A 26,677-nucleotide genomic window follows, 5' to 3' on the forward strand; every position below is an offset into this window, starting at 1 on the left:
ATCTGCATAGGGATAAAAACTCCCTGGTGAGAAAACTCCTTTTATCAATGCAAAAGGTCACCTTTTCTGTAACTTAGAGTCAGAGCACTGAAGATGCTGAGGAGTTAAGTGACTTACTCGGAATCACACTGCCTATATGTGCCAGAGGTACAACTTAAACCCAGGTCTTTCCAACTCCAATGCCATCTCTCAAGGAACTATACCACATTGCTTCTCATCTGCATAGAAATGAAAAGGGCCAGTAATAGAACCAAGGACATGCCCAATGGAAGAGAAACCAGTCAAAGAAAGGGCCTTTCAAACAGGTAGGAGAAGTAGTGTCACAGAAGACTAGGAATGAGAAAATATCAAGCAGTAGTGGTTAATAATGTCAAATGCTACAAATCTTTGTTTCCTTTTCTACATTTTATAATAGGCAACTCACAAAACATTTTCCGATCTGTTTGTCCTTTCCCTTGTTTTTCACTTAAAAACAAAGAAGCAAACAGAAACAAACAAAAGATATATGAGAAAGACCAGGGAGAGAGAATATCAAGCCCATGGTTTCTGACATTGCAATTACTTGCAGGTGCTTTGCTGCCAACCCCAAGTAAGTGAATTACTATAGTTCAGCCCTGCTACACCCATTTTTTTTGGAATCTGGACCATTGCATATTTCATAAGTCTGCTTCTGGAGCCAGCAACTACTTTCTGGGTGCTCCAGGGAAATCCTAACCTACTGAAATTTGTGCATTCATTAAAGTTTTGCAATTTGCCCATCTGTTTGGGCTGAAACGATAGAGCCTTATGTATGTTATGTCCATTTCATTTAGAACAGTTAAGACAAGAAAATTAATTACATTTTTTAAGAAAAAAGATTGACCAAAGCCTCTGGATGAAGCTTTTTAGAGGCATTTGCTTTGTTCCTTCAGATAAGCAGTAAATGTTAATGTTTGGAATCCAGTCCAATTCAGTAAATATTTATGGAGTGCCTACTATATGAAGCATAATGTTAGATACTAGGGGAAAGGGGAGAAGCAAGAAGTGTTCAAGATATTGTCCTCTGGGGATTTGGCATCATCTTTTTTTGAATTGTCCCTGTGTTATTGCTTTCTTTCATCCAGTCTTTTAGATGTTTTATATGAGTGCTGTGGCTGAAAAAAAATGTATCACTTGATAGTCAACATTCTGGTGATGAGCATATCTAAGCTTAGGTATGCTAATCCTTGGAAGATGCAGTCTGTTACCAAGCCTGTACTTGAAACTTTCTTAAGTTGATAGGACATAATACAATTTGTGCTTTGATAGCTTAGCCATGGAAGGTAAATTTTTATGGCCAGAAGCTGCCTAATTAACTTGGGGTTTACCAGCTAGATTCCTTCCTTCTTTTCTTCCTTCCTTCCTTCTCTTCTTCCTTTTTTTCCTTCCTTTCCTTATTTTTTTCTTTCCCTTCTTTTCCTTCTTCTTTTCCTTCCTTTTCTCCCTTCCCTCCTTTCCTTCCTTTCCCTTTTCTCATTTCACTCTGGAGTTCATAGATTGGACCACGCTAGATCCCTGCCCCAGCAACAATTAATAGCTAAATTTTGGGCCTGCTGGCTCAGAGTGAATATCAGTAGTGACTATTTCTCTTTTGACCAGCAGCTCTGAGGGTCCTGCCCTCCCAGTTTGATTTTTTTTTAATTAAAGGGGCCATCCCTTGACTCACTTCTTAAGAGGCCTATTCACTGAATGGGCATTACCTCATTCAAAGTGAAAACTTGAAAAGGCCTTAGCCTAAAAGGGCCAGGGTTTACCATTGCATCCTGAGCCGTCTCCAGTCATCTTGATGAATATCTGGCCACTGGACCCAAATGGCTCTGGAGAAGAAAGTGAGACTGGTGACCTTGCACAGGCTTCCCTCACTTAAATCAATGTCAACTGCAAGTTATGTCATCATTTCCCTGATGTCATGGTCCTCTTCGAAAACGAAGGACGAACCCAACTGTTGGGAAGTCACTCATCTATGTGATACACTAATACATCAATGGATTCATGATTTCAGATATGTGGATATTCCCTGCAGCAATGAAGATAGCATCCCATTTGTGAAGGCTCGGCCCAAATGTCCCTCATTCATGTTGTTGTTCAGTCATTGGGGTTTTCTTGGCAAAGACACTGGAGTGGTTTGCCATTTCCTTCTCCAGCTCATTTTACAAATGAGGAAACTGAAGCAAACAGGGTTAAGTGACTTTCCCAGGGTCACACAGCTAGGCTGAGGCTAATTTTGAATTCACTAAGTTTCCTAACCTCAAGTCCTCATCCATGTCCTTCTATTATTTGCCATACAGGGATCTCATCCAATGTACTGGAGATCTTCCTCTTCTATTTATATTGAGAAAGTTCCAGAAGAGATCATTAGTTGTCCATTCAGTTATCCCTCACTCTCCCAGTGTAACCAACCCATCTTTTTTTCTAGTCATAGATTTCTTTTATTATATCATTCGCACTACTTTCTCTATGTCATTCCTTGTTTACAAGTTGCAGCCTGCTTATGGACCTCTTCTCTATCATTCTTTGAATTATCCTCAACTTTATTTCTTTGGAGGCTGTGTTCCATTACTCTAATCCATTAGAATACTATTACCAAAGAAAATCTATCAATTAATTAACTTAGAATCAATTATTCAAAGTTAAATATAGTATCAGATGTTCCTCAGGCATCAAAGCCAAGTTTCACTTGGGACATATTTGGTATTTAACTTTTGGGGGCAGATGGTTTGGCAGGAAACATTTACATGAAAATTTATCCACCTGATGTACTCTAGTAGAAGTTGCCATTTCTGAACCCCACTTTGTGAATCTACCAAGTCAGAGTCAGGATAAAAAGTAGTCATCTGCATTTTTATGAAGAAATTCATTTGATTATTTTCAGGAACCATCTCCACCCAGCAAGTCAGTTTTAAACAAAAAAGCCCAAACTAAAACTAAGTATTTGACTGAGACAACTGTTAACATTGATTCCACACATACACAGAAACATTAATGCAGCATCTGGAGATTCATAAATACAGAAAAAAAGAAGAACTAAACAGAAAGCCCCCGGTTTATAGTCAATTAACAGCATGTGGCTGGTTGACTAAAAGGGATTATTATATAAAAGTGAATTCTTGGGAAGGCACAATTCCTATACATTTAAAACTAGCAATCTTAAGAAATGTCACATTGATTCAAACTTATAGGGAAGTACTCAAGGCAGCAAAGGAGTGTGTGATTTTGTTCTCATTATACTCTACAGGGATTTCAAAACTTTTCTTCTACTCTTAAAACAAAATTACCTTTCAATCTTGTTCAATTACTGCGAAAGTACATTCTTTTCTCAAATATAAAGTCTCATCAATTTTCTTTTGTTCAGTTGCTGAAGAGATGAGGTTTCTGGAAAGGTGATGATAGAAATAGCTGCTTATCTCAAAGTTATACCAGCTCCTTGGTTCTGTAGGGGAGATAGACAAGTCTATAACAAGTGGCTTTTCCATCCCTCCCCCCAACCCCTTACCTTTTCCATTTCTTCAATTCTATGAAAACTGTCTTTTGTTTCACATCAGTTTTCAGCTAGTGCTAGGAAATCTTCTCAATCTGACCTTTCCATGGCTGGCACAAGTAATCCAATGAGTATGAGGGGAAACAAACCTATAATCCTATGTCTAGAATTCCTGACTTAGATTTGATAGCCTTTGTAATCATAATTTATTTTTCTTATAATAACACAGGAAGCTTATAACATTTGGTGTTATCCAGCTTTGAGGTGAGGCTGTGACTATAATTTAAAATTGATCATACTTCAGGTACATCATCTTCCCATCAAAAAAAGATTGTCCCAATACTTGGATCCGGAGACCAGAAATACAATGAGTCTTAGGCTCATAGAATTATAGCATTATAGAGTTTAGAGTGGGAGCAAACCTTACAGGTCATCGGTTTCAACCTCCTCATTTAAGAGATGAGGAAATTAAGGTCCAAGGAGGTTATTACTTGACCAGGGTCACAACAGTCTGAGGCAGGATTTGATCCAAGTTCTTCTTTCATTAGCACCTAGAAAGATATAAGCAGCATGTAATGGATTAACCATACCCTTTTATAGGCTTGACAAATAAAACCTATAAAAGATCTGCAAATGATAGAAAATGAAAGGGATGAAGGGAAATGCGAAGATAATGAGAGTGAGAGACAGAAAGACTGAGACAGCAAGGCAGAGACATAGTCCCGGCACAGCCCATAGACATCAGTCCTCAAGAATCATAAAGACCTAAGTTCAAGTTTCACCACTGGCCTATACCAGCTTTATGACTCTGGGCATGTCAACTAATCCTTCACTGTCCCTGGGCAACTGTCTAAGACCTTAAGTTGAAGAGCAGGTGCCTAGCTACATCAGTAGCAGGAGTTTCCTCACAAAAATCATCACAGTTTTGAACAAAAAAGGATCATTGCACCTCTGTGTGGGTGTTGGCAGGGATGGTGCTTTGGACCTATAATTTCAACAGGGAAGGGAAGTCCCGGTGTGAAAACTGCTTCCACTAATGAAAATTGGCAACTTGTCCACAGCGTATGGTCGTAGAAGGTTGCCTGAGGCACTGAAAAGTTATATGACTTACCTAGGGTCACACAACCAGTACGTGTCAAAGAAAGACTTGAGATCAGCTCATCTTTCCTCTTAAACTGACTCTCTATCCACCATGCCACTATGCTTCTGATACACACACACACACACGCACATACACACACACGTACAAATGCTATTTTTCTTCATGAGAATTTTTCTGATATCCCTGGGTCAGCATATTTGAATGATTTTTTAACATATGTTCTATATAGTATCAGGGGAAGTTAAGCCGAGACTTCTGCATTACTAACCAATATGTTTTAGGGACCAACATATATGTTTCAGCCTATAATAAGGCCAGTGGATTTCTAATTATTGTCTTTTCCTCTTCCTCACCTTCAAATTTTCTTTCATCTTCTATTCATGTGCTGCCTCCTGTAGTCTCAACAAATTTTTTTTTTAAATCTCTTTGAAAAATGCTGTTCTAACTTCTTACAGTGCAATTTTGCTCTTGATTATGACCCCAGTTCTGCCAGTGGATTCTGGGGTTGGGCTCAAGAAATGGTTCAGGCAGAAAGTTCAGGGTGAAATACCTCCCTTATTCTTTTCTCATCTACCCTACCCTCTTCCTCCAGTGTCCCAGACAGTGCTAATCCATGACATTTGTATAACCTACAGGAAGTTTGAAAAGTGTGTTCCCATGTCTTAGAAAAATGTGACCCTTTCCATGTTGCTGTCCACCAGAGGATTTGAGCCTTCACTGTCACACATACTGTTTGCTCAGCAATCAGCCAGCCAACAAACATTTAATTAGTACTTTTTCTATGCTTGGTGCTGCTTTCAAGGAACTTACATTTTACCAGAGAAAACAAAATGTGTAAATATACTCAAATGCAAAATATATATGAAGTAATTTAAAGCGGGGTGGTTCTAACAACTGGGAGGCACCAGGCAAGGTCTTATGCCAGAGGCAGCCCTTGAGCAGAGCTATTGAGGTAGAATGATACTAAGGAGTAGTGGTGGTGAGAATTAATCCATTCCAGGCATAGGGATATTCCATGTAAAGATACACAGATAGATGACGGATATAGTGAATGAGGAGAGAAAAAAGAGGAAGAGGAAGAGGAGGGGAAGAAGGAGGAGAAATGTCAAACAGAAGAGCTTGTTATTATCTTAGAGGAAACCTGGAACAATTAAAGCTTCTTGAGAAGGAGAGTGACATGAATAAAGAAAATAACCCATCACAAAATAAATACCTCCATCTCATGGAATTTTATGGTGTTGATATGTTATAAGAATTAATGACATGTAATACAATAATGATGATAATACATATGAAAAGGTGTTTGTCATTATGTTCTTCACGTTTTTACCTCTCTTACCCATGCCTCATCCCAATCGTGGTTCCGGAATTGTCTGGCTGTGACTTGGACTGAAGAAAAATGGCAGTAAATTACTAGTCAGTCTCTATGGTGTGGTAAGTACTATTAATATTATTGGGCTGCAAGGGTCTTTGGCTCACACCCTGGACCAAAGGAGCTCTGGAACATCCTCTTGAACCTGTTCTTCTGCCCTAGACTCACCCAGAGTTGGTGTCAAATGGCATATAATCAATTGGTTGATAAGGGGCAATATTACATTGAGAGGCAGTGTATCATGGTGGAGAAGGCACATAGCAGGCCCTCAGTAAATGCTTATTGAGTTGTGGTCTGACTGTAGTGGGAAAGGTGCAGGATTTGGAATCAGACAACCTGGTTGTAAATCTTCTCTTCTAGGTGCTCCCTGCGTGACTGGGCAAGTCACTTGACCTTCCTAGTTTTCTCATCTCTGAAATGAGGAGGTTGTACTAGATGATCTCTGCGGTGCCTCCACAGCTCTAAATTTGGGATCCTCATATGCCTTCCTCCTCTAGATTGTTTTAGCCTTGCCCAAAGATATCTTGGAAGAGATGGAGGACTGAGAAGCTGGATCAAAACCGTATACTAAACCAGGTTACTTATTTAAAGCACGTTTATGCAAGTAAGCTTATTAGCTTCCAAACAATACTTTCATTTGACTTCATTGCAGATAACTCTCAGAAAAAGGGATGAGGGATTCACAAAGGAGTTGGTGAAAAATAGAAAATGGAGGGGAAATGAAGATGTGTTCCATTTCCTATTGTGACTTGTGACCTAATTTGGGTTACCCCCAAGAAGAGAAGGTGGATGCCTCAAAGTAAACCAAGAGGTGGGAAGGAAAGAAACACCCCTCGAGGTTTATATTGGTTACTTGGTCTCACAGAAGTGAAATGGACTGATAGCCAGAAGGTTGGCTTTGGAATGAGAATGACTTGAATTTAATTTCTGCCTCTCAGAAAACTGTTTGGCCATGGCCAAGTGCTCCAACTTCTCTCAGCATCGCCAGAGAAAACGTTTATACCTGTTAGTCATAGCTGAGTAGCCAATCTGCAACTGTTGAGAGACTTCCACAAATCTGTGAAATCACAAGTCCGAAACCAATAAAGCCACAAAACTTGCAGCCGCATATTTTGCCTCCAGGGACTACCCGTTTTTGCCATCAGAAGCTCCTGGTGCAAGTAATTTGTTTGCGATCCATTTCTCCCATCCTTGAATAAAAAATGAAAACAGAATTTAGCAGGGAAATGAATCCCAGTAAAGAAAAGTCGGTGGGAGAACCCTTGCGCCCCTGCCAGAAACCTTTAAGGCACTCCTCCTGGATAGCTCCCTCCCCTTGTCCTTCTCTCTAAGCGGTTCTTAAGCAAGCAGCCGGACTCAGTGTCTCCGCCTGCCAAGCAGCTCCGCACTTGCAGCTGTAGGCGCATCTGGGGGGCGCGTGCGCCATGACAGCCCGTGCCCGGGCACTGCCGCCACCTCCTCCCGTCTCCGATGCCTATTTTAGTCCTAGCTGCGGCCGGGAGCAGGGGCTGGGGCCGAAGGCAAGGGGCTGAGCAGAGTAGAGTGGCTGGCGACCGTCACCTGCAGGCCCCCCGGGAGTCGCCCCCCCAGCGACGAGCCTTGCGCTCCAAATACTGGGAGCGCTTGATTCGCTTGCTCTGGGAGAAACTTTGGCCCGTGTGAGCTCGGTTGGTTGTCCGTGTCGGGGAGCGAAAGGTAAGAGCTTGTGAGCTGGAGAGAGAAGCGCTCCAATTTCAGACGCTTTCTCCTATGTCCTTCCACCCCTACCCGCGGTAGGGGAGTATTCGCAACCTCGCGCCTTGTGGGCGAAAATTGGAAGCCAAAGTTGGAGGAGCAGGGGCTTAGAAATAACTTTTTCCGAGGTCACAAGAGAGCAGGACTGTGCCCTTTTTCCACTCTGGGCTCTGCTCACGCCCCAGGCTGCCCTTCCTGGGAATTCTGCTCCCTTCTTTCCTTCCCCTGCTCCGCGATGCAGCCCTTGGCTGGTCTTCTCAGCCCCAGTCCTGGGCTCGTGGCACCTCCTTTTCTCTATGTCCTTTACTCCTAGGGGTAACCTCGGAATCACCTCAGGTTTAAATGTCACAGGACCGTGGCCTTGCTTGGCCCCTTACTATTTGCAGGATTTTGTTGAGCAATAGGCCCGGTTTCCACCCCTGTAAAATGGGTTGGACCTCTAAACATATGACCCTTTGGCTATCGTGCCCAACTTGATGGCGATTCTGGGTCTCTTGCGCCTAATCATTCCTTCAACCCCTACTTTTGAAGTTACTTCTGTTTCGTCTGAGAGGTCTTGGTGGGGCCAGGAGCAGGGGGATTTGCCAGGGGATTTACTCTAGCCGTCCAGGAAAGATGGAGAGACTTCTGGTCAAAACGAAGTAGCTGCAGGTTCCCTTGCTGTCTTTCCTGGAGCTTCACCAAATCCGGCTGCTCTTTCTTCCGTCCCTCAAGGGTCCAGGAAAACTGAAGGTCGAGGGGGAACAGTAGCAATTTCATCCTCCAGGAGTCACAGAATTTCAGAGTTGAAAGGAACATCAGAAGCAGCTATTTGGGCTTGCCTCCGGAAGAAACAAGGTAAGCGAGATCCTGTGTGAATTTGCATCTGGGGTGAGAGCTTCAGTCGAAACAGCTCCCCTTGGGCCTAATTTTGAAGGTGTTTAGGGACAGGTTAGGCACCGAAGCTGCAGGGCCTCCTTTGAAGAACGGGACAGTGATTCTCAGCAGTGAAATAGCATTTGCAGTGACCCTCAGTTTCTCCAAAAGGTGTATAGGATTTAGTCCAACTTTCTAAGAGAAACAAGTAATCTTAAACTTTGGCAAAAGGCATCCTAAGTGGCCTCTCCTCCCCACCCCCATATTCCTTTGGGTTTTTTGTGTTTCCTCAGTTTTAGTGGTACTTTGGGGTTTTTTTTTCCTCATCAGCAATATCATTTGGCATAGCAGATATAAATCTGAAAAAGATGTAACTAGATTGTGAAGCAGGTAATTATTGCAATAGAGACTCAAAGATGAATGAGATGGTGGTAATAATTTCTTGATAAATTCCTCCCCTCTGCCATTTTAATAGTCAACCATTCCAATTATGTGTAACAATTGAACAATGTAATATGTGTCAGAGGCAGAAGGAAAGATTGGGGAAGGAGGGAACGTTTTCCTTAAATACTCTTAAATTGCCCTCTCAGTAAACCGGGAGCTGAGAGATCTGTTCAATATTTATGGACAGCTGGCAACATGGAATTTCTCTAGGGCATATGTTTTTGTAACAGAAACTTACTTAGTATGCACTTAGTAAGACAGTTGTAGTATAGTAGCACCATGGTTTTAGTATTTCCACGTCTCTAGGCTCAAAGGCTTGCAGCTTACTGGTAATGTAACTGAATTACCATGAAGTATCTGATCTCCATCAATAGAGGGAGTTTCCATACCAAGGTTTTACTAAGCTGATAAAATCATAGGTCAGACCAAAAAACAGTACTTCTGCACATCCCCAATACATACCTTATACTTAATCGTGTCTTTTGTTTTGGTAGTTGGCAGGAAACCCAAGAAATGTAAAGAAAAATCCTGTCTGGCTCCCAGCACATAATAGGGCTTTCATAAATGTTTATTGACTTGACTTCACTCAAAATTATTATTCCTTTAGCATCATTTGTGTCTATACTCTCTAAAAACAAAGAATGTCCTATTGCCAAATAATATAGTAAGATGTTCAGTACTTGAGAGACAGCTTGGTGAAGTGCAATGGTTCTCAAACCAGCTGGTCTTGGGACCCCTTTATACTCTTAAAAATTACTGAGGACCTTCCAAAGAGCTTTTGTTTACGTGGGTTATATCTATCTATATTTGCTGCATTAGACATTAAAACATCTTAGTATTATTATGAAATTAATTTTTACCTTGCATATCTTCTGAAATCGTCTCCAGGACTCCCCAGGAGTCCAGCAGTCCCTGAGAGAGTGGATAAAATGCTGAATCTAGTCAGTAAGGCCTAGATTCAATTCCTTCCTGACACTAGCTGTGACCTCTGAGACCTTCAGCTTCCTCTTCTGTAAAATAAGGATAAGAATACCCGTAGTACTTGCCTGAAAGGGTTGTTGTGAATCTTAGATAGTGTATTTAAAAGTGCTATGCAAATTTTAAGGCACTATAGAAATGTCTATGTTATTAATACTAGCAGTATCACCTTGGGCAAGTCACTTAATCTCTCTGTGCCTCAGTTTCTTTATCTGTAAAAGGAATTAGAATGAATATGTGAACTCCCTAGAAGCTTGTCTGGAGGAAAGCTCTTGGAATATTATAAAGCACTTGTAAATGTGAGCTATTCCAATTTTGCATAATTTGTGTAATTTATTAATATATTCATAAATATATTTAAATTTTATTTGTATGTAGGTATTTATAATATATTTGTATAATTTTATATAATTTAGGAAAGATTTTGCATTTTCCATCCACTAGCAGATATTGCAGTCTAAATTTGCATGTTGTGGTATACTAGTAACTACTTTGGGTTTTCCATAGAACTTTTCTGAAAACTTAGAGCAAGAAGGAAATTTTTAAATGATTTAGTTGACTGGCATAAAGTAGTTTGAAAGCCCATGTCATCCAGTCAGATTTTATTCATATTCATACCAACCCCTCAAATGCTGCCATGTTTCTTACTTTGAAGAGAAGAATCTTGGTACTATAAAAGCAGGATCAGATTTTGTGGTGTTGAACTTTCATACATGAGAATTTACAGTTGGGAATTTGATGCAAAGCAAAGGTTTTCACTCATTCAAATTATGTGTTAACAATGCCACCTGTTCAGTGCTCCATTTTTGTGTGCTTCTATAATTACCTAAAAAGTGGGAAAAACACCTTTATGCTTTTCATAAAGTTTAATAGTCTTAGTATTTACACACACTATATCAGGATTCTGGATTACAAACCTCTCTTTCCAAGTGAGACTGTGTGAATATTCTGTGTAAGACTGGTGAATATTCTCCTTAACTGTTAGGTGTAGAGATAGTACGAGATCCATGGTTCTCCATCACAAACCAAATACCATTCCTTGGCATAGGGAAAGTCATAATCATGATTCTATGACTCTACCCCACCCAATGAGGTAATTTAGTAAAATTAATTTTATTGACTTTAATTTTAAGAATATATGTTACAGTAGTTAATAAATGGATCACTGTATTTTAAGTCTTGCCTCCAACATTTGTGACCTTGGGCAAAGGACTTCTTCAAGAATCAGTTTCTTCATATATAAAGTAGGAATTCTAATCCTTAAAATAACTCTTACAGTATTGTCATAATGCTTTTTGTAAAGAGTTGTAGAAATATGAGTTGTCATAGTTATTGTTAAGAAATTGGTTGGGGTAAGCAATGGTGAAAAAAAAAGATGTTTTTAAAAAATTCTTAATGACAGTAATGATTATCATAAAAACCAAAAGCTCGGGAATACCTCCCCTAAGTAGTTCAGGGATTCCCAAAGAGTGACTAATTAAATTTACAGAGTTGGAATAGAAATATTTTACATCCATTTTCTTTGCATAGTCTCAATTGTGGCAAGTAATTGCAATCATAGTATAATCCAACTTTCTTTGGATTGATCACTTAATGAGTTCCTTTGTAGAGTAAATTATATCTATAAAATGCTATAACAAATTTTTTCAATACGAAAAATCCTATTAATTGCTCTCTAGGCAAAACAACGAAGTCTTTTGGAATTTAACATTGTTTCTTCTTTAATTTAATTTCTTTAATTCTTCAGTTAATCTTGGTTTTGTTTACTTTTAAATCAATCCCATCTTAATCTGCAGTCTTCTATTGAAATAACATTTCCTATAAATAAATTTAATTCATAATAATCAAGGCTTCAAAATACAATTTTTGTTTGTATTTTAATGTTAGTTTATCAGGGAAAAAATATGGCTTTAAGCCATTCAGGAAATTTTAAATATTTTGTTGTTGCTATGGACACTGATTATAACTTCAGCTGATTCCCAAAATATTTAAAACATATATATGTGTGTGTGTGTATACACAAAACATGTACATTATATATATACACATACATATGTGAATAGTGTACTATATCATTGACAGCTTAAAAGTAACATTAACTAAGAATTCCATGTCAGACCTTCTGAGGTTCTACTTGATCCATTTCTGCCAGTCATCTGATTCGGTTAGTGTTGTAGGCATATTATAATACAGAATCTGATCTTCTTTACGTGCTTCATTGATAGATGAAATCATCAGGATGTTCACAAGGAAGCTATGGTGATTGATAGTAACGTGGCTGACAGTTTTCCCTATCCTTAATTCAGTAGGAAGAAATTAGCAGGCTAAAATATTATCACAGAAATGGTAGTAAAAACTATTGATCATAACAAAAGCATTTCAACTCTTCCTGACTTTTCTTTAGCTGTAGCTAGAATGTGAATATCTGTTATTTTTTTTTTCACCAGAGTTTTTAAAAAGAATTCAGGGGAAATTAAGCCTACTGTGGGGGAGGATTTGCTAATAGGAAATGCTCCATCAGCTACCACTCATGTCATCAAGCATATTTAATATGTCTTCCTGGGGTGATCAGAACTAATTTAGGGACTGTGAGGTTTAGTAATTAGGAAAGAAATTGGAATTTAACCTCAGGCTTTTTTCTTTCTCAAATTGTAACATTTGGATGTTTTATGATTCTCTAATGGGATTATCCTGTATTTTAGTTATTTCCATGTTTCTTATCCCTCTGCTAGACAGTAAGCTCCATGAGGATAGGGATCTTATTTGAACTTATCTTTTTCCATGTACTTAGCATAATATTTTGCAGGCAATACAGGTTTAATAAATGTTTATTGAATTGCAGTGAAAGGAATCATGTTATTTGTATTCTATATAGAGTATAGGTATGGCCAGCTATCAAAGAACATGAGTTTCATGAATGAATCCTAATATAAAATAAGTCACTGGATAAGTCTCTATAGGGATACATTTATTTTAACATGGACATTTTAAATGTACTTGGATTTTAGGATGTTTTATTTTCTTTTTCTGGCAAATTGATGTATGTCAGCAATAGCCTTTTGCTAGTACCATTATATATTGGAGCTTCAGAACTATGAAGAAATTCGATGTTGCTTCTAGTAGATATCTATCAAATCTACTTAATGATTTTTCAGTAACTTCTATTAAATGAAAAAGTTGGATTCCAAAATATTTTAATTGGGGCAGCTAGGTGGCGCAGTGAGTAGAGAACTGGCCCTGGAGTCAGGAGGACCTGAGTTCAAATTTGGCCTCAGACACTTGACACACTAGCTGTGTGACTTTGGGCAAGTCACTTAACCCCAATTGCCCTGCCTCCCTCCAAAAAACAAACAAACAAAATACTTTATTTATGTTTCATGTAAATTTTGCAAAAGCTGAAAACAAAAGTTTTTTCAGATTTTAAAGAAATGTGGAATTCTTCAAGAATTTCTTTTAATTCTGACTATAAGCTCTGACACTTCAGCATACCTAACTTGTCCTAATTACTCAACTTCTTAAAATTTTTATTTTATATGTTTTCAGTAATTGAAAAAAGTAAAGTTTTCTAATGGAAAAATAGATTTTATTAGCTGAATGAAAAATTATAAACTGTTCCCATTCGAGTAATCATTTTTCTGAAACAGCTATGTAAATATTTTAGGTTTTTCCCCCTAAAGCCAAGTAGTTTGTGTAACGGATCAGGTTTCAGAGAGTTCATAATAAAGCATTTTTGTTAAAGAGGGATAACCCACAAATAATAAAGGACTCAACAAATGGTGCCACTTGGTGTTGAGTTTTATGTAAGCAAGCACCAACCACATAGCTTTTCTCCAAACCGTATTTGTTAAAGATAGGAGTGTTTAAATAAAATGGTAGGACAACTGAGAAGTGAACACAAAGTAGTATTAGGTTGGAAATCAATTTGATTTAAGTAATTAGTGAAGACAAAAGCTTTTTAAAAATTATTAAATACTTACGTATACCAAAAAAAGATATTTGGATTCCAAAAAAGGAATTTCTAAGTTTTCACATCAATAGACTTCTAATTACAGATAATTTTAATCTAATTTTAAAATTTATATTAAGTTAATAATCAAGTTATATCTTTAATTTTATAATTCACAGTCCCTTTTTTTCAATTATTGTTTCCTTGATACTCCTTTTTTTTTTACAGCTTTCCTCCATACCCAGTCAAACCCCTCTTTGCAACAAAGAACAGCTAAGTAAAATAAACCAACCTCCTAATTATGTCTGACTGTATATACCGAATTGTCCACCTGTAGGCCACCACCTCTGTCCCAGGAAGAGAGAATCAGGCTACCTGTATAAAAGTACAGTTTTTAATTTCTGAAGTACCACATAGGGAAATCTCTACCTGGAAAGTAAAGCAAGATTTAATGATAATAATAATAGAAGTAATTAAGCTCTCTCTGTGTGTGTGTGTGTGTGTGTGTGTGTGTGTGAGTGAGAGAGAGAGAGAGAAAGAGAAACATTACTTTATCATCCGTGGTTCATGAACTAATAAGAAATTAATATTGCCTTTACAAAAATATAATGCTTTCAAAAATAATTTAATGAAGGCATTTTGATCGCATGAAACATTTGAAGTTTAACTTTCCCAGCTTTATTCTTTTTCTATATAAAGAATTTTATAGTGTTTGTAACCAGTGGAAGTTGTTGATTAACCTTTTACAACTGCACTGTGTCCCCCTCCCTGGCTAGTGAATTACTTTGTTTTAATTATGTAATACATTAACAAATTTGTGGCTTACTCCTCTATCTATGATTATTATTACTGCCTGTCATGAACTTTCTGTGGACTCAAGATGTGGTTTCTAAGTGAAGCAGAATACTGTTCTACTGGTTAGAGTTCTGGCCTTGGAGACAGAAAGTCCTGGACTCAAATCCTACCTCATACAGACCAGCTGTGTGACCATAGAGAAGTCACTTAACCTTTTAATGCCTTAGGTAGTTCTCTAAGATTAAATGTTACAGACCAGTTGCTGCTCTGCATGGAAAGAAGTCCTTTCTACGCACCAGTGAAAGCACAATCTCATACGGTTCCATCTTGTTACAAAAAAAAGGAAGAAAAGAAAAGAAAAAAGAGGATTTATATCTTGCGTGCAAATTAGATCTAAATTCTCTTTTAGGTAGGTAGATGGCACAGAGGATAGAATACTGAGTGTAAAGTTAGAAAACTTGAATTCAATTCCAGCCTCAGACACTAGGTACGGGACCCTTTTTGATGTCGTTCAGTCGTTTCAATCATGTCCGACCCTCTGTGATCCCATTTAGGGTGTCCTCAATAAAGATAGTGGAGTGGTTTGCCATTTCCTTCTCTAGCTCATTTGACAGATGAGGAAACTGAGGCAAACAGTGTCAAGTGATTTGGCCAAAGTCACACAGCCAGTAAGTATCAAAGGCTGGATTTGAACTTGGGTCTTTCTGATTCCAGGCCTAGCACTCTATCAGCTGCTCATCCCAGCTGCCCACATGAGCCTAGACAAGTCATTTAACTTTTATTTGCCTCAGTTTCCCTAACTATACAATGGGGATGATAATAATAGCACCTGCCTCCCAGGCTTGTGAAGATCGAATGAGATAAGATTTATAAAGCACTTAGCACAGTTTCTAGCACAAAGTAGGAATTTAATAAATGCTTGTTTCCTTCCTCCTTTTAGTACCTTTGGATACAACAGATACCGCACTTTAAGCAAAAATGAGGCAGTTGGAATTGCTGATATTTCCAATGATATGTGAGCTTCTGTTATTTACCCCTATTAGTTCATCTGTAACTTCCTCAATTAAAGTCCCATTCCAGTTGCGCATGGAAGGGATCCTGAGTTCTTAATGGCAGTATCAATGGAGTATAAGGTCTAGTAGTTCCTTGCAAGGTAGAAGGGCATGAAATCTGGGCCCAGTCATGGCCAAACTGTATGTCTGTCCTCCAAGGACCACCCTGGCTAAGTGAGCAAAGGAAGGTTAGTCCCAGGTAATAAAGTGTTGTGGCCACAACAACCCATGAACACAATTGGGGAATACATTGTAAGGGCTTTGAGCTATATAGTTAAAAGGATCCATGCTGATGAAATCAAAGATCCTTGATAATTCAAGTAATTAAATGTACCTTAGGAGGTGCTTGCAGTATATTATTTCACAGAAGGATTCACTATAAGGATTCCTTTTAATATACAGGATATATTAGGATTCCTTTGTAATTGGAATTTTTTTTAATTTTATTTTTAATTAATGGAATAAAACAGGCATTTCCATAACATAGCACAATAAAAAAGATGACTACATGAAACTGCTAATCTACTGTGGACAACTTGCTATTCCTTTCAAATATGCAACAAAATTATTATGTATATTTCTTTTTTTTCTTCCCTACCCCCACTCCCCACCCTAGAGATGACTGCCATTAGACGCAAACAGGTATACACACATATATACATATATATGTAAAATTATTCTATACATACGTCTATCAGTTTTTTCTCTGGATGCAGAATAACGTCTTTCTTCATATGTCCTTTATAGTTAATTTGAGTATTTATAATAATCAAAATAATAATAATTGGAATTCTTTTTAATTGAAGCTCAATGCGTTTTGAAGTATGATTTCATTTATAACAATTCACTTCTAAGAAACTTTTCAAGAAAATCATTTGAGTAAAATTAGACCTAACTTATTTCTATGAATGTCAGCCAATGGTTTTGTTGCTAAGTAAGCAAGGAACTCTCGTGGAGTTTTAAATAATATGACTAAGTTTTAGCATTTCATATTTATTTTCTTAACAGGAATTTTCACAATGAATCATACAGATCCCAGTTCATTGAATGAATTCACAACAATTGGTTTTACATCTGAATTTGAAAACCTCATGCCTGTGCCCTCCAATGAAACTACTTGTGAAAACTGGAGAGAGATACATCATCTGGTTTTCCATGTAGCAAATATCTGTTTTGCAGTTGCCCTGCTTATTCCAACTACTTTGACTCTTCATATGATATTTCTTAGAGGGTTGTTAACTACAGGTAAGTGAAATAATATTGTTTTTTCATCATTTTCGTTCATTGTCATGGTATGATTCTTGGTTTGATCAATTTATCATACCTTTTGGTAAGGTTTATATATGACAAAATGAAATCAAAGGTTTTATTATCTCCAGGCAACCTAAAGAGCCAACTGAGGTACTTAGGGACTCCAGTACTGACTTATCCCATGTGTTATTTTTACTTTGTCATATTCCATACTTTCATATATGATTAATGGTTTTTCTGATGGCTTGTTTTCAGTGTTTCAAATGTCAGTAATGCAAAGTAGAGGACTGAATCACCTACCTATTCAGGAAACTTTCTTTTTTTTTTGATTTGGTTATCTGGGTATTAGGCAGAATCGGGGGGTTTGCCTGAAATATATAAATGACAGCATCAATTTCGTTATGATGTGATAGAAAAGCCCTGGATTTGGCATCAGAAAACCTGAGTTCAAATCCTGCCTCTGACAATTATTACTTCTGTCACATTGATCGCTTTCTGGTCTTTAGTTCTGGACTAGATGTCCTTTAAGATTCCTTCAGCTCTAAGATTCTGTGGTCTTTGACAGATAATCTTGGTTTTATTGTTGTTTTCTGATGTCAGTGAACTAACTTTATAAATTAAAAGGGAGAAGATAATTCTGAGTTTTTTTAATAAAGTTAAGAATATATTAAATCAGAATCATAGAATTTAGGGCTAAAAGAATTCTTTCAGATGATCTAGTACACCCCCTGTGTTTTATTTAAAAGGAAACCAAAACTTAGAGCGCTTAAATGGAATAACTGTTTTAGGTATTAGGAAAAAAATCTTCATTAGAGTTTGTTATTATGAGTAGACACTAAGGAGACTTTTGGGACTGGAGTTGTAATTTTATTAGTATAAGTAACTCCAGTTTAAGAAAGAGTTGACATAGAACATTGTAAGAATTGCATAAAGTTTTAGACATTGTGACTTGACCAGGGTCATACCTATTCTATACATACACCATAAATTGGGTCCTATTAATGATATTCAAAAATGTTAGATGAAATTCTCAAATAAATTATTTTTATTTATTGTTGTTGGAAGTTAGAATGCCAGGGCAGCTAGGTGGCTCAGTGAATAGAGCACTGGCCCTGGATTCAGGAGGACCTGAGTTCAAATCCAGCCACAGACACTAGACACACTTACTAGCTGTGTGACCTTGGGCAAGTCACTTAACCCCAAATGCTCTGCCTTCTTTCCTCCAAAAAAAAGAAAGGAAGTTAGAATGCCTCTGTTCCTGTCTCATATGGTAATATATCTAGTCTTTTAACAATTTGGAGCTTTTTTAATTAATAAAAATCTATTTTTTCTTCCTTCTACTTTACTCTGAGAAGAGACAGAAACAGAGAGAGGGAGAGAGGGAGAGAGGGAGAGAGAGAGAGAGAGAGAGAGAGAGAGAGAGAGAGAGAGAGAGAAATCATTGTAACAAATATGCATCAAGAAAATAAATTCCTATATTGGCAACATCCAAAAAATATATATATATTGTTCTGGACCCTGAGTCCATCACCTGTCTGTCAGGAGGTAGATAGTACACTTCATCACTGGTTCTCTGGGATCATAATTGGTCATTGCAGTAATCAGAGTTCTTTAGTCTTTTCTTTCAAAGCTATCTGCTTTACAATGTTGTTGTTTTTGTAAATATTAATCTCCCGGTTCTGTTCTTTTCACTCTGTACCAGTTCATACAAGTCTTCCAAGCTTTCTCTGAAACCATGTCTTTCATCATTTTATGACACAATTTCCCATCACATTTATATATCATAATTTGTTTAGCTATTCCTCAGTTGATAGGTACCTCCATCAGTTTCCAGTTTTATCAATTGGAAGTTTTAATTATTCATTAAATCCTTTCATTCAAAATCCAAGAGAGCCTTAAACAGAAGGCTCCTAGGGCATTTTCTCAGCAGTAAAAACAAAACAAAACAAAGCAAAATGAATATAATGTTTCACTTTTCCTCGATGTTTAAGTGATCCAGAAATATCTCAGGTGTTACTTCATATTAGAGAAGATATTTTACATGTGTATTGAAGTTGGAATTGAAACTTCTAGTAATTTATCTTTCACTCATTATTTGACAGGATGTGTCCTTTTTATTGTCTGGGCTACACTCTATCGCTGTGCCTTGGATATAATGATTTGGAATTCCGCATTCCTGATTATCAACCTGTTGCATTTTCTGTACCTGCTATACAAAAAGAGACCGGTATGTAGCTCCTCTCACAGGTTAATAATGAGTATAAATTTAACGTGAGTCTTGAACAGGAATTTTCTTGGGTCCATGTATGAGTTTCCAATAATTTCGGGTCTTCTATACTCTGACTTCTCTAGTGAATTTTCTATTTCTGCACATATGAAAGTAACATTCTTGGAAACTACAAAAATTTGTAGTTTTAGAACCTGTAGTTCCAAGAAAAACAGCATGGTATAGAAGGTAGAAGACCAACATTGAAGTCAAGAAAGCCTGGGTTCAAGTTCTGCCTCTGGCAAATGTTAACTGTGTGATCTGGGCAAATCACTTAACTTTTCAGTTGACCGGACAACACCCTAAGAATCTAAGTTGCAAAATAATTGCCAATGTATGTTGGCAGAGTGAATTTCCTCAAAACCAGTGGTGGGGAAGCTGTGACCTCAAGGCCACATGTGGCCCTCTAGGTCCTCAAGTGCCACCTTTTGACTGAATCCAAACTTCACAGAACAAATCCTCTTAATAAAAGAATTCGTTCTATAAAACAGACTCAGTCAAAAGGCTGCACCGAAGGACCTAGAAGGCTACATTTGGCCTCGAGACTGCAGGTTCCCTACCCTTGCCTCAAACCAATGAAGTCATAGATTGAAACCATGTCCACATATACACACAAAAAAGTTCTCTACAAACTAAGTTTATTTAGAATTCATGGAACAAGATAAAAATTACAAGCTAAGTACTGTGGGTATATTAATCTTCCTGAATCACATTTGAATACCTCTCTCATTTAGGAGAAATTTGATTGACAATCAGCAAATTCTAAAAGCTAGTCAATAATGTTGTATCTAGTTTGTGGGATCTTTTTTCACAAAAGCACTTCTACTTTTAAGGCAATATTTATTTCAATTATTTTCTATGCTTAAAATTTAGCTATTTTGTAATCTTATTAGTTGTTCTAAGAGCGTCATTTTAACATCTTCAACATTTTTTAAAAAATTTTTGCTGGCAATAAGAATACATGATGCTAAAGATATAATGGAAAGGAGTACGGAAAGTCATCTTTTCATCATAACTATAACTGATATTGCTTATTCTGTACCCAGCACAAGGGGGTGTTGCACACAGAATACTATGAAGAAACTCACATTTTTCTTGGAAAGATTGAACTTACTCAAACAGTGCAGTTAGAGCACAAAATGGTAATTATGAGTTACAGGCAACGGTGCAATAGAAATTTAGGCAGGGAAAGGTGAATTAAATGGGGACTGGCTTCACAGGAAAAGATTCTCTGAGAATGGCAACTGGATCTGGGACTTGGGATGGCGAGGCAAGGGCTGCAAGAAATACCTGGTCAAGCCTTGGAGAGAGGCCTAAAAAGTCACTTTCTTGGGGTCACATAGCCAGTGCATGTTGGAAGCAGAATCTGAACCCAGGTTTCTGAAGCTGGCTCTTTCTCCACTCTGCCAAGCTGTCATTAACTTAAGGATGAACAAACTGGCTCAGAGAAATTAAGTGATTTGCCTATGGAAAATGTAGCTAGTTACTTTGAAATAGGTTAATCTTGAATTATTTTCAGGACTCCCAAGCATTTCCTATTCCCAAGAGCCATGAAATTTAGGAAACCCTTCAGGGGACATGCATCTCTAAGCTGGACTAGAGATAATGCTACTCCTCATATCTGTATGTATGATTCTTAATTTTATCAATATAAGCTTGGTTTTGTGGACATTTCTAATTTCTGTGAGCCTCCTCATTAACATGGAATTCAGAAAAGCAAAAAGTTAAAATAAGTCCTCAAGAGCTTTGAGAGATGCATGGCCCTGTAGGCTCTTTGATGCTCATAAGAGCTGTTGGGTTAGCCAGGGCTGTGGAACCTGCAACCTCGAGGCCACATGTGGCCCTCTAGGTCCTCAAACACAGCCTTTTGACTAAATCCAAACTTCATAGAGAAAAGGATTTGTTCTGTCAAGTTTGGATTTAGTCAAAGGACCTAAGAGGGCCACACGTGACCTCAAGGCTGCAGATTCCCCACCCCTGTGATAAACCCTAAAATTGTGCACACTTTGCACTGTCATTTTCCAGTGTTCTCATAGGTCATTGGATTCCAGAGTGCTCAGTTGCTTCCTAGCGAGGGAGAGTAGCTCAGGTCAGAAGATAATCAAACAATAGACATGTTTAAATTGTGCAAGGTGGTTTGGGGAAAGCTGTTTTCCAATAACCAGTGTTTATAAACCTTATTAGATATTTCTGTGTGCCAAACACTGCTGATCATATAGGGGAACTATAAAGATTAAATAATCTGTGATCCAGAGATCACATATCTTTATATCAATTATGGTACAGTATATTAATTATATTATGCTATACTGTGCTATACTGTACCATATCATATCATATTGTATTGTATTGTATTATATCTCACACCATAATAGCCTATGTGACATATTCACAAGTAATGAAAACAAAAAATGAAATATAAGTGACAGACAGTGAGTAACAGTGGATAAAGAATTGACCTGGGATTAAGAAATACCTTGATTTAAGTGCTGCCTCTGACATATATTGGCTGTGTAAGCCTGGGCAAGTCACTTAACTTTTCTGTTCTCTAGGCCAGTGGTTCTCAAACTTTTTGGTCTCAGAACCTCTTTACACTCTTGAAAAAGTATTGAGGATACTCCAAAGAACTTCTTTATGTGGGTTATATCTATAGATATTTACTATATTGAAAATTAAGACTGATACATTTAAAAATATTAATTCATTTAAAAATAATAATATACCCATGACATGTCAATATAAATAATTTTTTATGAAAAATAACTGTATTTTCCAAAACAAAAAAAATAGTGAGAAGAGTGGCTTTGTTTTACACATTTTTGAAAATTTCTTCAATGTTTGGCTTAATAGAAGACAGCTGGATTCTCATATCTACTTCTGCTTTCAATCTGTGTGATTAGTTGGTTTGATTGAAATGTATGAAGAAAATTGGGCCTCATACAGATATATAGTCGGAAAGGGAAGAATAATTTAATAAGCAATTCATGTCTTAGTATTATTATGAAAATAGTTTTCACCTTGGGGATGTCCCAGGGCGTTGTAGACTATGCTTAGTGAACTGTGGCATATTTTCTGATAGCAATTGCTTTGTAGACTGTTTCTAGTCTTTATGCAGTATTTAAAAGTGAACATATTTTGTTTTGACTTTTTCAGTGTATACACACTATTAAAAAGGGTATTCTAATCATGGCAAGCTTCAGCATTTTATTGATAGAACTAGGAAAGGCAGCTATGCTCTATGACAACAGGTAATATAGTATGACAAAAAACTCAATTATTTCACAACACATACAAAGAGAAGTTATGAATATAAAGGCCTTCTTATGCATTTACACTATTCAATTTCAGTGAAAATATTGCCCCAAAGTAGAATATAGGCAAGAATATTGCCTATGTTGTCAGCCAAGGTTACAGTATCAGCTGTTTTTGCTTAATTTTTTCCCCCTTTCTTACAAGGCATATTTTGATTCAGGGTCAAATTGTTGTTAGAAGGAAGAAGCTGTATATCCAGAAATGACTTTGTAAAAACAAAAGACATCAATAAATCTTATTTTTAAAATATATCTAAAGTAGAAGTCAGCATAATTACATCATCTCTCCACAAACAATATACTGAGATGAGCGCAAGATCCATAATATAAGTTAGAAACATGTTTAAGAAGAGAATGTAGAAGTAGATCTTTTATGTTTACTGAATCAACCCTTTCAGCTAGTCCTTATTCTTTGTATTCCAGATAAAGATTGAAAAGGAGCTCACGGGTGTATACCGGCGAATGTTTGAACCACTACGTGTACCTCCAGAATTGTTCAAAAGATTAACTGGACAGTTTTGCAATATTCAGACCCTTAAAAAGGGCCAGACCTATGCTGCAGAGGATAAAACATCTGTGGATGACCGCCTGAGTATCTTATTGAAGGGAAAGTAGGTGGTATATGAAAATTGAGGCTTTCATTTTAGATAGCCATAAAATAGTAATAATTGGTGACAATAATTGGATTTGTTTTGATATAACTGATGCAGATTATTGGAATTTATTTCTATACATCTTGGTGAATTCAGAGAATTTTCAGTTGTTTGTAAGATGGTTATTTCTCCATATGCATTTTTTTTGCCTTTTAAAGTTAGAGGGTCAGAATTGTATTTGCTCTTAGGGATAATAACAAAATTAGAATAAGAAATAGAGATTTTTCTTAAAGTTTTGATGCAGTGTTTTAAGTCTTACCTCTGCAGGAGGGGAAGCAAATTTGGTTGTTTTATTTTTGGTGACTTCCAGAAATACAACTTCTAAGAGTGATGCCAGACATCATGGGATTGTAATTATGTCAAAACAACCATGACTTGAGATATCACAACATCAGCAATGGATTCTGCCTTTGGGAGAGATGCTCTATGTTCCGGAAAGTGATATCAAGAAATTTCATTGGTTAAATATTTGTCCAGAGATTGAGTGAGAGCACTCAGATGTGTCTTGCATCTGTGGTCAGCCTCCAAAAACAAAACAACTTCAAAACCCCAGAAAGTGATGAGGATATAAAATGTTCAGATTAAATTCATATTACCATTTGTTGCCAAAATGTTATGTGCATGTTATTAACAAATATTTTTATCATCAGAATGAAGGTCTCCTATCGAGGACATTTTCTGCATAATATTTACCCCTGTGCCTTTATAGATTCCCCTGAATTTCGATCAACTCAGATGAACCGAGGTGAAAAATTTCAGGTATGGTTCAGTGTGATTTATAATAACTGGGTGTAGGTCAAAGAAAACTGCAAAACTGTCTCACGACTCCACAAAAATCAAATAGATGGCCCTAAGTAATGCTAGCTGTGAATAATCAGTGTACAACATTCATGACACAGGTACAGAGTTCACTCAAAAATCAATGACTTTCATTTACAGACAAAACTACAAATTGGCTTGATTCTATAGAATCTAATGGAACCTTGAAAATCCTTATTATAGAGGAGAGAATAATTAACTTTTCTTATACTTAATGAACACACTGAAGAATAGCTTCTTTATAGTGGTGATAATTTATATGTGAACAAGTCAGCAGACTTAATTTCTTTTGTGTCCTCAGAAAGGAATAACTACCTCATTACCCGTCACTCTCTTCTTTTTTTTTTAATGTAAAGGAAAAAAATGCTGCCGTTTTCACTAGTAACCATTATTTCATTAATGGTAGGAAGATAGTGAAGGATTTTTTTTCATAGCTGCTGTTTTCCTTCTTGGCCAAGTGATAACTTGGATTCATTCATACTTTGAAAGATCTGTGATTTCATCAGCGTGGGTACTCTTTCCATCTTTCCATCTTGCAACAAAAAACTGTTAAAAATGGGTAAGCTTTGAGCGGGTTAAATCCCATGGAAAATATGGGTCTTGAAATATGTATGGAACAGTAGACTAGAACAGGGTGGCATAATTATTTATGTAGAGGTAACTGGGAAGAAAAGGTCAAGTAATGGAGGTTGGTGAGACTTTACATTTTGGAACTTTACAGAAAGAGTTTTTGAGGAAGGTAGAGATTCAGGAATTGTCAAGTCTGCAAAAGTCTCACCTTAATGCCTTCACTTTGAGTCTACCCCAGTTCATCCTGTATATGTCTTACTTGTATTTACATAGTTGTTTGCATATTGTCTTCCCCATTAGACTGTGATTTCCTTGAGAATGAAGGCTGTCTTTGTCTTTCTATGTATCCCTAGAATTTAGCATAGTGCCTGCCACAGAGTAGGTCCTAAATAAATGTTAGTTGACTGATTTCCTCCCCTTCCTGATAGGAAAGTAGTTAATATTAAAATGTTTAAAACTGACCCTTCCCCTACCATCCCAAAGTAATTTGTTCCCTTAGCTTAAGCTATTTCTTCCTGGAAACTGAGAATTAAAGAGATTTGATTCTTAAGAGAACGTGTCATGGTGAAGAATAGTAGTCTTGGCTTTTCTATAGGCTTTGCTCAGAATGTCTCTGTAGAAATTATCTGGAGGGCTATTTATTTATCAGTAGACAAATGGATTATTATTGATAATGATGATGGGGTGGTGGTGGTGGTGGTGGTTAGACAAAAAGAAACTGAGATTTACAAAATGCTTATTATCCTAAGTTATCTCATTTAATCTTCAAAATAACCCACATAGGTAGGTACATTTATTATTTCCATTTTATAGATATGTAAGCTGAGTCTCTGAGAGGTTAAGTGACTTCATAACTAATAAATGTCTGACTTGAAATTCGAACTTCAGCCTTCCTGAATCCCAGTCCAGGACTTTATCCACTTTACCATGCCTTAGAATTCTATAATTAGAAAAAGGAGTGGCTAATATAAGCCCATGAGAGACATCATAGTTTTGTTGTTTCAAAAATTCTATTGCTGGCAATGCTCAAGAATAAAAATAGTCCTCAGATATCTAGGTCTGCCATTTGCCAGCTAGTCCACAGATGGTCAAGTCTGTGTATGTAGCCAGCTCTCTGTTACCTGTGCCAATGAAAGAATGATTGAATCCATGGATAATAATTCTTCTCCCCTCTACTTTAGCCACAAATTGTAACCTTTCCCCCACAGAGAACGCTTCACTTAACCTCTCCTCCTCTTCAAAATGAAGATGCAATTCTTGCCCTTCCCACCCCAAGGTTCCTTAAAAGGAAAGTGCTTTGTTATCGCAAGGCAGTTAGGTGATGTATTAGATGGAGCGTTGGACCTAAGAGTCAGGGAAACCTGAGTTTGAATCTTGCCTTCGACATTTACTAGCAGTGTGACGCTGATCAAGTCCAGTTGATCCTCTTCAGCCTCAGTTTTGTCATTTGTAAAATAGGCATAATAATAATAATAGCACCTTCCTTACAGAGTTGTGATGAGACTCACAGGAAATAATATATGGAAACACTCTGCGAACCATAAAGCACTCCAAAAATTTAGCTGTTAATGTAAACTTTATAGAAATGTAAAAGTTGCCTTCATTGTCGTAAAAGAGAGAATGAACAAATATTAGGACTAGGAGGAGGGGAAAGTCAAATGGACAACATGATTGTGACAGTTCACAGAGGACAAGATTTGGGGTAACACTGCCGGAAGTGCTATTTGTAATACTTGTGAGGGAGCGTGTGTGTGTTTGCATGTGAGCGTGCATGCGTGTAACTGAGCAGTCTGATAACTTGGCTTTCCATTCTATCTCCTTCCCATGGAGCACATGTGATTTGTTAGGTAGCTGATTCCTAAAGTCACCAACAGGAGAACACTAATCTCTTTGGGCGACGGTCTCTCTAGCAGTGGAACTGTTTTTTATGTAAATTGAGGTTTCTATAAAACTTTATATAAAAACTGCCCCCCTGCTGATGTTTTCTAGCAAAATCAACAGCTTGTTCTGTGGCCTGAAGGCTTGGAAACCAA

The 26,677-nt window shown here is 37.3% G+C and overlaps 1 protein-coding gene across 1 annotated transcript in view; it reads left to right on the forward strand.

The window, feature by feature from the left end:
* The first annotated feature begins 7,337 nt into the window (after window positions 1–7,337).
* The window catches only part of BVES (blood vessel epicardial substance), a 65,074-nt gene continuing 45,734 nt past the window's right edge, over window positions 7,338–26,677 (forward strand). The window contains exons 1-6 of the mRNA XM_036767035.1: window positions 7,338–7,665; window positions 8,419–8,541; window positions 16,783–17,019; window positions 19,128–19,252; window positions 23,026–23,213; window positions 23,906–24,014. Coding sequence (XP_036622930.1) covers window positions 16,794–17,019; window positions 19,128–19,252; window positions 23,026–23,213; window positions 23,906–24,014 — 648 coding nt within the window. The 5' untranslated portion in view covers window positions 7,338–7,665; window positions 8,419–8,541; window positions 16,783–16,793. The remainder of the gene's footprint in view (window positions 7,666–8,418; window positions 8,542–16,782; window positions 17,020–19,127; window positions 19,253–23,025; window positions 23,214–23,905; window positions 24,015–26,677) is intronic.

This window comes from Trichosurus vulpecula, chromosome 7 (genome assembly GCF_011100635.1).
Source record: "Trichosurus vulpecula isolate mTriVul1 chromosome 7, mTriVul1.pri, whole genome shotgun sequence".
Taxonomy (NCBI): domain Eukaryota; kingdom Metazoa; phylum Chordata; class Mammalia; order Diprotodontia; family Phalangeridae; genus Trichosurus; species Trichosurus vulpecula.